This window comes from Haliotis rufescens, unplaced genomic scaffold (genome assembly GCF_023055435.1).
Source record: "Haliotis rufescens isolate VD_foot unplaced genomic scaffold, xgHalRufe1.0.p SCAF_8, whole genome shotgun sequence".
In the NCBI taxonomy this organism is placed as follows: Eukaryota; Metazoa; Mollusca; class Gastropoda; order Lepetellida; family Haliotidae; genus Haliotis; species Haliotis rufescens.
The window spans coordinates 46,594,339-46,608,801 of record NW_025964372.1 but is presented as its reverse complement, the minus strand read 5'-3'; the positions used below and the strand labels follow the sequence as shown (position 1 = coordinate 46,608,801).

General features: G+C 39.7%; 1 protein-coding gene and 1 long non-coding RNA gene across 5 annotated transcripts; one reads left to right on the top strand and one right to left on the bottom strand.

Annotated features, from left to right (window-relative positions):
- Nucleotides 1-455: 455 nt before the first annotated feature.
- LOC124143616 (histidine N-acetyltransferase-like) lies at nucleotides 456-7,235 on the bottom strand. 3 transcript variants are annotated; one of them, XM_046512642.2, is made up of 5 exons: nucleotides 7,182-7,235; nucleotides 6,027-6,262; nucleotides 4,316-4,485; nucleotides 3,109-3,342; nucleotides 456-1,616 (listed from the first exon to the last, which is right to left on the bottom strand). In XM_046512642.2, exons 3-5 carry the CDS (start codon nucleotides 4,475-4,477, stop codon nucleotides 1,095-1,097), a joined length of 918 nt encoding a protein of 305 aa, XP_046368598.2. In that variant the 5' UTR covers nucleotides 4,478-4,485; nucleotides 6,027-6,262; nucleotides 7,182-7,235; the 3' UTR covers nucleotides 456-1,094. The 3 variants fall into 3 exon arrangements, with proteins under 3 accessions (XP_046368598.2, XP_048245360.1, XP_048245359.1); XM_048389403.1 differs by lacking the exon at nucleotides 7,182-7,235 and adding an exon at nucleotides 5,110-5,178 and having other exon boundaries at nucleotides 6,027-6,721; XM_048389402.1 differs by lacking the exon at nucleotides 7,182-7,235 and having other exon boundaries at nucleotides 6,027-6,720.
- A 1,734-nt stretch (nucleotides 7,236-8,969) lies between these two features.
- On the top strand, nucleotides 8,970-14,255 carry LOC124143587. 2 transcript variants are annotated; one of them, XR_006862305.1, is made up of 3 exons: nucleotides 8,970-8,984; nucleotides 13,154-13,277; nucleotides 13,963-14,255. It is a non-coding gene; the product is annotated as an uncharacterized LOC124143587 (long non-coding RNA). The 2 variants fall into 2 exon arrangements; XR_006862306.1 differs by lacking the exon at nucleotides 8,970-8,984 and adding an exon at nucleotides 10,537-10,550.
- Nucleotides 14,256-14,463: the final 208 nt, after the last annotated feature.

Below are 14,463 nucleotides of genomic sequence, written 5' to 3'. Positions count from 1 at the left end.
ACATATACCAGCTACACCACATGCATGTCACGATCCAGTAGAAATTCCCAGTAAGAATATAGATCTCCATAAACCTATGCTTGGCCTGCTGACTTGGTGGATGAATGTCATCGTATCCCATTTGCATATGATGTCAATCACTTGATTGTCTGGTCCAGACTCGATTATTTACAGAACGCAGTCATATAGCTGAAACATTGCTGAGTGAAGCTTTAAATACAAACAAACAAAAGCAAATGGAATCTTGAAACATGATATAATATGACTTTGAATAATAAAGTATTTTTCAGAGTTTAAATATGTGGTTGGTTGGTTGGTTGGTTGTTTAACGCCGCACTCAGCATTAGTCCAGCTATATCACGGCAGTCTCTAAATAATCGAGTCTAGACCAGACAATCCAGTGATTAATATCATGAGCATCGATCCTCGGAATTGGGATCGATGACATGCATCAACCAAGTCAGGGAGCCTGACCACCCAATCCCGTTAGTCGCCTCTTACGACAAGCATAGTCGCCTTTTACGGCAAGCATGGATTGCTGAAGACCTATTCTACCCCGGATCTTCACGGGTCTTAAATATGTGGATCCGATTATATACACGTGTGATAAGAAGTGATCTTCGTGGTATCTGTCATTGGTAATATAATCAATATATTACATGGCAATATTTACGTGTTGCCGTCCTGTAGCTAGGATATTGCTGACCGCGTGTTAAGCAACAGCAAAAACGACATGTCCCCAGCTTGTGATTCAAGGATAGAAGCGGTAACTTGGTGTGCATTGTTTCATCATATCATTATTGTGTGGAGATATGAGTCCCTAGATTGTCTGATCGCGACTCGATGATTTCCAGATCGACGTCATGTAGCCGCAATATTGTTGAATGCAAAACAAACCTTTTCAAATTGTTTCACATTTTTCTTTATGTAATATTTCGAACGGACTGCCTATGTTATATAGAAAAAATGCATTTGTAAGAAGTCCCTCTGCCCTGAGTCTAACTTTAACGTATCCCAGTTGCAAATCTTCGTAATTAAGACTAAGACATGATGACTCAAGGAACATTTCCTCGACCGTGAACATCTGACATTTTTCACCTGAAACTCTTTTCAAAATAAATCATTTCAGTCATCGGAAAATCGAATGGAGGAACCCCCAGGCCTTTTATAATATCATCCCCGTTATTTCCTAACTCGAATGCAGTTATAATCTGAAATACAACTGCTTTCTGAGTCAGCGAGCGTAGGTACTCCATGTGACGAATAATGTGATGACGTAGGACGGAGCCGTCGCTTCCGAAAACATCGAGACTATATCTGATTCCCTTCTCACACTGCATTGGTGTTCCAACCGTGAGAAGTGACACGTGAGTGTCATCGCCCCTTGACTGGAGCGCTAATGAGCTTGGTGCGAGTATGTACTTCATGTTGGAGAGTAGCAGGCGTAGGGGAACCCAATCTATGATTATCTTGTCTCCAGGAAACAGTTTCTCGCGTGTAATGTTGTCCTCAAATAATGACATCATAGCTGACGAGTTGACCTCCTCCAGAATTATATCGGTTGGCGGGGTGAGAGGTTGAATATCTTCCATCTTAAAGTGATAATTCAAGAAGTTCTGCAATGACAAGAGGCAATACAAGAACAAATTTGTCTTTCAACAAGAAACGTGCTTGTGTGTATGTGCCCCTGTTCTTATTGAATTGCTGAATACTTATAATATCCCAAATGACACAACTTTTGTCAAACATGAACTATATGCCATAAATGTACACATCTTCTTCAGTCCGTATGGCTCAGCGAGGACAGACAGCAGCGTACAGCGACCTTAAGACATGTTTCGAAGCAAGACTTATTTCCCGAGAAGATTTCATTAATCATGCATCAATTATATAAAGTCAACATTTCAAGATTGATAAGTGACTGTTGATGACACCACAGCAAGATCCCTGTAAGATTTATTTATACTAAAGTCAAGTGAAAGAAGTTCGCGATCATAATATTGTCATTTTGGACAAAACCCTTTGCATATTCATGAGTGAGTGAGTTGGGTTTTACGCCGCTTTTAACAATATTCCAGTCATATCGCGACGTGTCAGCTCCATGTGGGAGGAAAGCCCTAAGTTCTTAGACGTTTACCACTTCGGTGAAACCCACGAGCACGGTAATGGTGCTGACAAACCTAGAAACTTAATCGGGACGACTTTCATACTCAGTTAACTCCCTTGCATCGGAAAAATTAAGCTTTCCATACTTCCCACTATTGTAAATATGTGATAGGAAAGATGATGTTTCCAAGTATGGAAATATTTGAAAATGGTTGTGGATGTTTGAAAATGCCTATGTATTGGAGAGGTTATAATTATTTTGTAATTATAGTGTAAACAAAAGAGAGAGAATATGATGGATGTCATCACAAAATTCACAAGCATATTCCCCTAACGTTATGTTCGTCGTATGAAGAAATAATTTTTTGACGTCCATTATATTCTCTCTCTCACGTGCATCACTTCTAAATACCATATATGTATTAGTATACGTGATAAGCAGGGCTCTCTTAGTAAGTGTAGTGTCATGTTCATAAAGTTTTAGAAGATTTCCACATTGACTAACTCGGCAACTTCATTATAATCAATACTGTTTGAATGTTTTAGGATAGATTCATTACAATGATGTTCATCCGGCTATGTCAATACACCATTAAAGTCAAAACCTGTACGAATGTTATCTTTAGAACGGGATGCAATATAACACGTCTAAAGGGCGTTGTATGTGATAGTAGAAGCATATCCTGCTCCCACATCGACAACGTGAACACTTTCCGATTCAAGAAACTAATTTTGTCCTAAAAGGCGACTATGCTTGTCGTGAGAGGCCCCTTACGGGATCGGGTGGTCAGGCTCGCTGACTTGGTTGATGCATGTCATCGTATCCCAATTGCGTTTATCGATGCTCATGATGTCTATCACTTGATTGTCTGGTCCAGACTCGATTATTTACAGACCGCCGTCATATAGCAGGAATACTGCTGAGTGTGGCGTTAAACAACAAACGAACAAACAAAACAAGTAACCAATTATGTTTCATCATAGCGTATAATATTTACAAACCTTTCTTGAAATTTCAGTATGGGTTTTCCTAAGGCTGTCTTTCTTAGCTTCAAAGTTGCAATTGTTGGTGGTCATGGCGTCGTATTGGATGCTGTCTACGTCTTTGTATTCTGCGTAAACGTGTTTCATAAGACGGCCATAAACCCCTTGTCCTTGGAAGTCTTTCTTAACCCTGCTGCCTCGAACTAGAAAGGTCAGCCCATCGTCGACCAGGAAAGAAGTGCAGAAGCCAACCTACGTAGACGAGGGGTCATAAATAAATTATACATGCATTATCACAGGGTTTGTCCTAAGAAGGTGAACAAAGGTCTGGTCTGGGATTTGTTTTACCTTTTTCGAGAACACCTGGTGTCATCACTTACATTTACAAATTATACAATTGTATACGTTACTCAGTCTTTCATGCTTAGAGGAATCAGTTTCGTCTAATCGATACTGGTTGTTCTTTGGTGTTGATATTTTACATATGAAGACAAAAATTTAAATAAAAACATTCACCTCAGGTCGAACCAAAACAAATGACAGTGTCTGCTGGGTATGCTGTATTTGTTTGAAAAATGTGTTGTAAAAATATATAAATTGCGTGTCTTAAAGAAGTTGAAGAAAATATAGCTCACCATTCAACGAATATTAAATCTCCCTCAGACAGGATGTCAAAATGTGTTAGCTTTGTATTTCTTAGATCCCTTCATTTAGATTTGTGGATTAGTTATCTGGTAACAGTTCTGAGACGGTTCATTGTTAATGGTCATTATAGCTAAAATGGATAGATTTATCATTAAACCGCCCGCACGTTATCAGAAATGAGCGGGCCACTGTAAAATGCCCTCATATTGCTTGACGACGGGTCATTATCAAGCCTGTTGTTAGGTGACGTCATAGGGTAGAGAAAATGACGTCACGTATTACATTGACGTCATCTGGTTTGTTCTATGACGTTTCCATATTTGTAAAATGTGGTCAGTGACATTCGTGTTGATTGCACTAAATGTTTCAAAACCGATGTTATAGTTTCTTTTTATTTGATAACAAATTCCATCCATTTTAGCTATAATAACGGTAACGCTCGTTTTCAGGGCATTATCATTTGCAGAAGCCCTCCGTCTTTTCAACTGCCCTCCTTCGTCGGGCAGTTAATGGAAAACCTTAGGCTTCTTTAAATGATAATGCCCTGAAAATAGCGTTACCCATATAGTATGCTACTTACTATCTCCTCACCGACGACGTAGACATACGACTGGGCGTAAGGGTCGTCCATAAAAAGGGGATAATGATGACGCAGGTAGTCAATACCCCCGTAAACGTCCCCAATGGCCATGACGCGGTCGAAGTCATCAACCGTGGCTCGCCTGATGTGGTAGTCAGACATGGTTACTTCTGCAAAGAGGAATGAGTCAGAGAGAATGTAAATGTGGTTTGCAATCATCAGGTTTAACCTTTTACACGCCAGGTGTTCTGAAAACATAATGCATTGTGGTAGCGAGTGTTTGGCTCCTCACTCTCAGGCAAAACCATTGTATGTCATGAAGACGTGACTGGTATACCAGTCCCCTCTCCCCACTCCTCAACACACACACCTGACACACACACACACACACACACACACACACACACACACACACACACACATATGTATTCACACACATACACACGCACCTGACACACATATATATTCACACACATACACACTATACACACGCACGCAAGCACACGCACGCACGCACGCACGCACGCACGCACACACATACATACATACATGCATGCATACATACATACATACATACATACATACATACATACATACATACATACATACATACATACATACAATTTCAACACACACACAGAGAATAAGATGATCTCTAAGCCTAAGCGAGACTGTGATTGTGAGTCGATGACGCAGCACGGGGGAAGTTAAGATCAAGAATTACAGTGAGCGAGGGAATACAGAAAGTTGACATATAGAGAAATGAGTGGAGTGGAGACGTTAAACAAACACACCTAAAGGTCTCACTCCCGTGATCCCGTACTGTGCTTGTGCGACAAGACGCTGACCATGCAGGCTGTTGTCTGAATCAGAATACGTTAGCTGACTTTTTAGCAAACAGAAATCCACCACGGTAGGTCACGGCGACTCGACCAGTTAGGCCACAGCTAGGATATGATTTCAAATATGTGTTATAGTGCAAACCATTTCAATACTTTTATTTATAATTGTGCAAACCATGTTAATACTTTTATTTAACATGTCATTTATCTAAATACCTAACTGGTTCAATGTGTTTCCAAGTGCACCGAAATTCTATGCCCTTTGTCTGTTTAATATATTCAGCAAACATTCGGCGTATCCCCTCTTATCATAAGCCCCTCCGGGCAGGACCCTTAATCTCCAGCGCTATCTATAAATTTCAATTAACACCTCCTAACGTCGCCGGATCTTACGTCTATACATACACGTGGGACAATGACCTTGCCACACGTTACGTAATACCTCGCTCTACAAAACGCGACTGACATGGTCAGTCAGGGAGACAGCCTGGAGAGACAGTCTGGAGACAGACAGAAGGTAAGTGACAGAACGGTCCTCCCACCCGGGAAGATTGGCCACTCGGTCCCGGTATGCGTTCTGTCACGTTATTATCAACATGTACCTTTTCGACTCATTTCAACCATCAACAATAAACATGGCTGCTGTCGTCTTAAACTTCACCCCTGAGTTTTGTCTTCCGTCATCACCCCGAGGGCCGAAACATACGCCCTTGGACATATGGAAAAAGTTGCGGGTCGATTATTTAAACATATTCATGTCTTCTCACATGCTATAACAGGGTATTGTTCACAAACTGTTGTGTTCCATAACGAATATACATATAAAGGACTACATTTTTTAACATGTAAATCAAACAAACATCACTGACCTTTCTGTGGGTGTACACGTAGAACCTTGAGAGAGACAACGCAAATATGGGCCGCAGCACCCGCCGTGCGGAACTCGGTCAGTATGTCAGTGTTTAACACCAGTTGATAATTTATGTACACTCGAAGATAATACTTGACCCGCGGAGTTGAAACCAAGCTGCCAGTCTACTTCCAATAAGACCTCCTCCGTGGTCTAGTGGTCTAATAGTGGATTAGTCTCCTGTAGGAGGAGCTGCTGTTGATTCGATGTAAGAACAAGATTTGTTTACAATGTTTAACGTGGCACTCAGCAACATTACAGCTAAATCGCGGGAATGATTTTTGTTTATGTCAGGGTTTCATTGCGCAATATGAAAGGATCGATGTATTATCATGAAACGTTTTGAAAGCCTTGAATTTAACCCTGATCAAACAATTTTTTTAGCAGGCATGTCATATTTCGACTGTATGGAATAAATAATTGCATAATTAATACTTTTGCATTTAATCGATTTCTGGGATGGCACTTGCTTGCACTAGCTTCTTTAGGTGGAACAAGATCCCAAAGATAATCCAGTGATGTATTTTTAACCATTTATAAAGTATATAAATTGTTAAGTGTTAATTTGCACAACTGTCTTTCACCTAAAGCGTGACGTGTTTCTTAATAAAAGCTGCAATATTGCCTTTACTCCAGACAGCGCTGTTATTAAGGTATCTTAGTTTATCATATAATGGGTAGGTTTCTCGGCAGGATAAAGCCAACGGATAAAAACGATATCCGTTGGGGTCATATGCGGATAGAGATGCAAATATCAAAGGTCAAGTAGGGACTACTTTCACTGTTTATAAACAAACATGGCGTCGCCCTCGTCATTCGGCGATCGAGTCAGAATTAACCATCGGGAATCTGGATAAACTACAGGGATAATTGCTATTATCATCAAAAGAACAGTCTAATATACTGAAAATCATAGTCTAAATGTGACGTAGCTAAGGCATTTTATAAGTTTTGGCAACTTTGGCGATATAAATTTCGAAACAATTTTACGAGGGCACGAGGCCTAGCCAAGCGGGATTAGTAGCCATATCTGCGCTTGTAGACCTCTGCGGCTTGAAACCTTCTCCACAAATTAAAATAGTTGGATTTGGCCGAAATATGTTTGAATTGTTACCTTGTTTCGTTTTGTCGCTGTGTGTACATCTGACTACACTTCTTAACGTTATGACAGGACAGACCGACTGTGAACAACGTCTGACCGTGGTCGTGACGTCTCATAGACTAGGGTTAGAGTAGCTTCCTTTTGACAAAGGGCAGTTACTCTAGCGGACAGACCGATGGATTGCCGCGAAAGGCAATTAAAAACAATTGTTGTTTATCGTATATGTTGCTCGACACTGTATAAGAAACAGATTTCAGTTGGAACTATATTGGCTACTGTCACTGTCCGACTGACACATCACTTACCCTGTGACGTAATAAATATTAATTCGCGCATTCCAGGAAAACTCGCAATGTTTCGGTAATGTTTGTGAGAGAGGGAAAGCGATTTTGAAGCACAGAATTAAAGAATGGCATTATATGATAAAGAGGTTATCACGCTTGTGTGTTTGGGGATGATAAATATCCTTTGTTAGGAATAAACATTGTATTTAGCGAGCCTTGGCCTCTATTTACGTTTTGGACCTCATTTGGCAAAATTAATTGTTTTTACATAGTGCCTAAAGTCTTTGGCATGTGTATCGGACAACTGATATATTATAATGATTTGACAGTTATTATAGATTTCAAGGCAAAGATCGCCAAATCCTGTCCGGTGACCTATCGGAGTTAATCCCTTCCATCTTATAGCCTGACCGCCTCCGTGGTCTAGTGGTAGAGCGTCCGCCCGGAGAGCGGAAGGTCCGGGGTTTGATCCCCGGCCGCGTCATACCAAAAGACGTTAAAAGATGGTACTTGTTGTTACCCTGTCTGGCGCTCGGCATTAAGGGGCTTAAAACAAGGACTGATCGGCTCGAAGTCAGTATACTGTGTCTGAATGGGGTATTCATGTTAAACTGCTGCATGGTATTTCAGTGCATGGGCTAGCACTATAAATCGGCATGAGTTCGAACCAGTACAAGCAGCCACACACACGTGCATGCACGTCGCTATATAAGTGCAATAATCTTGGACGCGACGTTAAACCCAATTTCACCTCACCCCTTCTTATAGTCACTTACTGGAAACTTTAAATTGATTGCAGTGCAGTAGCACGGTCAAATTGAAAACAATTACCGCGCTAAATCGAAACCTGCATGTTGTCTCTCTCATTTATCATTTAGTAAAACATCACGTTTCACGGAAAAAATAATCTGAATTTGATAGGTCATTACTCGGACGCTTTTATCTTTGTGATGTAATGTATTACCAAAGAGAAGTCTTTGGCCGAATCGCTCACCCAAGCTCCTCACAGCAATAGTCCGTTCACGGAGCTCTCGCTGCCACCTGTCAAAACTCCCCACTATGATAGGTGGTCCCAACCATGCGTGGAGTTCAACTCGCAACCGAATGAATGTTATTGTTTACAAACAAGTGACGACTGTCGTGACGCCGAATACACTTACCGCTGATAAATTACTTCTTTTTTTGTCAATTCGAATTTCTATTTCATTAAAACTATTATCTTTAATTGATATGGTAAGAATGTAAAGGAGAAGTTGGTTGATTTTCCGTTAGTCTGCAATCTCGAACCAATCTTATTATTAAAACAATAAAGTAAATTCATCTGGAAAACATGGTCAGTCGAGAGTGTAACGAAGGTGTCACGCGCTGGGAAGGAGCTCAGCGACATAGGGGAAGTAACTCTGATAGGCTACGTCGAAACTCTGATTCATAGTTTAACATCATTCTCGCTGTAAAGAGCTCTAAACCACTTCCGGTGTTGAGAAACGTGTCTTATGAGTTTTGTTGTGGTGAATATATATACACATCTCAGGTATGTATAGCACATATCATATTGGGTGTGGAGAAACAGGGTTGCTGGTACATTTAGGAGTGATTTTCGCGAACACGGTTTTCAGAAACTTGTCACAATGATTCTGTTTTAAACTGTTGAATAAACCCTTGTCCACTTCAGATCATCAGTTCTTGCGATTCTCAGTTGTGACTTGCAGTTGTAGACAATTGTTATGAAAATAGAATCGCCATATGAAATATGTTATTACAGTGATTTACAGAAATGAAATTGTACTACTAAAGGCAAGATCGTATTTTTAATGTTACAAATAAACATGTTATATGATAGAACAACAAAGGACACTGAAATATTCTCAGGTGCAGTTTAAAGGGGCACTGATCTAACGCAATTCCCCGGACTGGTTGTTGCCTTTGTTATTGTTTTTCCCCCCGTGAGTACCCGGATGATACGCAACGCAACTGAGCGTGACCAGAGACTGGGCTACCGTCTGCAAGGACAGCTAAATAAACTTGGAGGCTGGAGGCAATATTTGTTTTACGCATTTTTGCATAAACACTGATTTGTTAACCGTGATCTAAAAAGATTTCGACAAAGTGCGCATGTTAATTAATTTCTTCAGCCTAAACTAACAGACAAAAAGAACGGCGGAGCTCATCGGATGTCGTCATTTGGAAATACCCCAGATGGTTATAGTTAACACTAAAAAAAGTATCCATGCAGTGAAAGCATTTTCGGTTTTCGGATTGCGTCGATAATACGATTACTACTCCCTTGTTGTCATCCACGTTTTCTCGCATAACCCTACACTTGTGTATTTGTCGTCATTCACTTGATGCTGAGTTAATGAATTTATTACAGGTACAATTAGTGGTAGCACCACATAGATTACCTGACAAAGGTTCCCATTTGGCATTTATTGTGTCTGGGGTAATTATTCAATCTAAATCCAGGTTTGAAGTGAGGTGAAATGTGTTGTGTAATATGCACGTGGCAGACCAGCAAGAGGTGAATGATCAGTTGATTTACTTTTTTTTGTAAATCAACGGATCGTTCCTAGTCATCAAAGGATTAACAGAAAATACGTTGATTGATTAATCACTGTTATCTTGCACAGTGGATATGTCAAAAGTGAGTGTTTACATGTCTAGGTTTACTAAAACAAAGGGAAAACACACATATCCTTGCGTGAAGTGCCGATGTAAAAACAACATACTTTGTTCAAAGGGTTAACTGATAATACGTTGATTGATTGATCATTGTTATCTATCACTCAATGGATTTTTTAGGAACCGTGGACGTTATGAAAATAGTTGTCACGTGGGCTTTCTCAGCTGACCCATGAGACTTGACACCTATGTGAAACACCTGAAACAATCCAAGTGATCAGTTGAGAAACGAACACGGGTTATAATATCCCGAAACGATATATATCTTTTAAAATATGTGATTGTTACAGAGACACGTGACATCAAATAGGTTTCTTTGTACAGCTGCAGACGAGGGGGATATTGTTCCTTTGTGTGGATATTCACGGATACATTCCTCGAACAAGGAAGCTGCCTAAAATTTATACACATAAATTTGGTAGGTTGTAGTTATGGTATTTGCATTTTGTTTTCCTTCATTTGCTGTAGTATTGAACCGATTCGTCCTTGTTTCTCTACGTCTTGGTTGGGAAATTCTTCAATGCGCTTTAGACGTTGTTTTCACAGGCCTTTTCCCTTGTAAGCGTGTATATATTACCGTCAATTTGTAAAATGTAATTCTCTCAGGCAATTTATAAAATGTGTAAATATTTCAGTCATTTTGACTAAAAAATCTGTCCACATTGATTAAGGCGATCAAAAGGGCCTACAAACATCACAACAGATTATTATGTAGGATTAAAAGCCAAACAACATAGAAATGTACTTTTCAACGTAACATTTTCATTCTCTTGGTGATGACATTAAACATCAAAATGTTTGGAATTCGTTATCATAATAATACAGATGGAAATGTTTTTCAGTCACTTTGTTAAATAACTGAATATTTAGGCGTTGAATAAATTTGAAAATGTTACACATTTTGACAGTAAAAAATGTACACACTATCAAAAAGCAATGCTCAGGTGAAATATTTACTTTGTGTTGCAAGTCAAAATAGTGTAAACGAAAATCGCAAAATTACCAAGCAATTGAGTGACTTATCAAAACTTCGTCACCATTACCGATGCTAACCACAAAGATACCTACATTTACTTATTATCTCCAAAACTGTATTTCATTTTGTTGATCAATGTGACCATACGCCCTCTATATTACTACCCATAAAAGTGACTAATGCGCTTACGAATGGCGCAGCAGAGGTCGCGAACTAGTCTAGATTTCTGCTATACATCCGGGTACTCACTGGGAAAAAACAATAACAAAGGCAACAACCAGTCCCGGGGAATTGCGTTAGATCAGTGCCCCTTTAATACATTTCCACCAGTTTATCGGTCATGTTTGTAGTATAATTTTAAGTATGCAGTAACAGTATCTAGTGCTACTGGGATATATGCATTGGCTAGAAAAGCATGTCAATGGGAAGTTGACTACATGATGTGATAAAATAGATTTGAGACCTATGAGAATTACCGCATTCAAAGTAATAAGCGCCCCGCTCTAATAAGCGCCCAAGTCAATATTTGCTAATATATTGGCTAGTGAACAATCCCAAATAGCACCCCTTCCGATTGATCAATGTACACAAGACTTATTTATTCGTGTATAATACGCACTCGTGTGATATATGCACCCTTAATTATGGGCAATTATATTCTGGAAAATATATCTGTCGTCTAAATACGCACATACTTTTCTTTTGTATCATTTCTGGCTGTCAGCATAAACCACTAAATTTATGATTTTTCAATTCTGTTTTTTTGCTCACTAAAATTTTATTCTAATAAGAGCCCCCTATTTCTCATTTTGAGAGCGCCCTGGGTGCTTGTTATGTCGAATATGGTATATCTAAATCTTCCTGAGTCACTTACCTCCAAATATAATTTTTTCTCATTCTTTCAACAAGAACAGCCAAAAGCACATTAATAAATACTTTTTAAGCTCACTTTGTTGTTTGTAAGACTGATCTGTTCTTCACACACCCAAATGTGCAGAATGATGAACTCCATTTCACTTGTTAAAAGTAAGTTAAGACCTATTGTTTAGTCAGCAGGATAAAACAATTGTCCATGTTTCAAGAAATATAAGATTCCTAAGAAATAGAGAGTCTGAGTCCAATAAAGGTGTAATATAGCTGATTGCGAAGTAACAAGACATTTCACTCACTCTACCCACACAATTTTTTTTTTTTTTTTAAGATTTACATCATCATGATCATGTTAGCTTGATAATGGTGATAGACAAATACAGTGTACATGTTGTATTTAGAAAATTATTGCATGAAAATATTTCACAAGTGATTGCTGCGCCCCTGCAGTGTTTTACTGTTAGGTAAACAACTCCCACTCGCTGTTTATGTCTTACATATATACATGAAGAAGTTCAAGCGAATAAGACCTCGCATAAACAGGCAACCTGAATCCTATATGTATTTCTTTCTGTGACCTGCTAACGTGAAGACTGTGCCACAAATATGAGGTGAGGTGAAATGGGGTTCAACGTCGCGTCCAAGATTATTGCACTTTTATAGCGACGTGCATGCACATGTATGTGTGTGTGTGTGAGGCTGCTTGTACTAATCCGGACTGATGCGGATTTATAGTGCTAGCACACTGAGATACCATGCCGCAGTTTTAACAGGAATACCCCACTCAGACACATTATACTGACTCCGAGCCGACCAGTCTTTGTTTTAGCCCCTTAATGCCGAGCGCCAGACAGGGTAACAACAAGTACCATCTTTTAACGTCTTTTGGTATGACACGGCTGGGGATCGAACCCCGGACCTTCCGCTCTCCGGGCGGATGCTCTACCTCTAAACTAGGAGGCGGCCGCCACAAATATGAACATTTTGTCTGGTCACTCAGTGAGTTTCACGAGAACAGACACATGTCCTTCATTTATTTCACCTTACAACTTATCATGACTTACTGTTACCATGATACTCTGATTTTATTTGTAGATTGGGTCATGTTGTATTAATTTTTATGAGTCATGCTAATTAAATGTACATGATGTAAATGCCATTCCACTCTTTTTCAGAACTTAACCTCAGATCAACACGACTGTCAACTTGGAGACTGAAATATTCTCACCTACTTTTCAACAGCATGATTGAAATTACGTGTAATGACCGTCTTGGAAAGAAAGTTCGTGTGAAGTGCAAGTATCCTTTATCCCAGTGTGGCCCCAGCACACCGTTGCTTGTTGTCAGAGAGGAATAAATTGGAAACCCGTTGGGATTCCTGGGTTAGAATTGACCCAAAGCAACAAATGCGTGTCGTAAGAGGCAACTTACAGAATCATGTGGTCAACTTGGTGACTTGGTTGATGGCGTGTCAACATACCACAACCAGGGTTTTACCTTGACCTAAAAAACTAGGCGTCCTGGAAATCCCGATTTAATTATTTCAAATGTCCTCTCAGGAATATGAGAGTCCTGTAAAGTATTGAAATGGAGCCATATACTATACTGTAGGGGGCATGGGTGGCCCAGTCGTCAAAGGTGACGCGATTCGCTGTGCAGAGTTGCATCCCTTGGGCACGTCAGAAACCTATGATCGTGGATTTGAATCCCAGTTCGCCCCGATTATGTTTCTAGGTTTGTCAGCACCATACCCATGCTTGTGGGTTTCACCAAAGTGGTAAACATCTAAGACCTGCATCACTTTCGGCTTTCCTACCACATCAAGTTGACATGCTGTGATGTCAACAGAATACTGTTCAAAGCATAAAATCAGGGGTAGAAACTAGCATTTTTAGTCCACTAATCCCTATAATGATTACATATAGCAAAACCCTTAAAATGGTAAATTTCTACTAGCCCTTATGATACCTTAACTATTGCACAGATTGGCAAGGACTACAGGACTAGTGCCAATTTCTAAGGCTGTAAAATGTGTAAAATTTTGTAATAACAAGACTTGTCTTGTCACATATTTGGTATGAATATTATTGGGCGTCCGTCTTCTCCGCGTTCATTCTATACATTGTGCGTTCTGGATGCCCATTTCTGCATGGTGTTGAAACAGGGGTCCGGAAACCGTCATATGCGCCGGACATGTCCGATTGGGAATCTCAAATGTCCGTTTTAAAATATTGCTTACCGGACATTTTAAAAAGTATTGTCCGGACATTCTTAAATTTTGACCGGACATGATCAACAGTTAGGACTGAGCAGTTTCTGTCTGCAGTTGCAACACAATGAAGATTAACTACACTGACAAGCTTTGTTTGTTTTGATTGCTGTAAATACATCGTACCTACATGATAGTCCAATCGGTCAATCACTGTAATAGGCAATAAACTGAGTTGACACTGATTAATCGAGGATTAATTACTGAGAACATCTT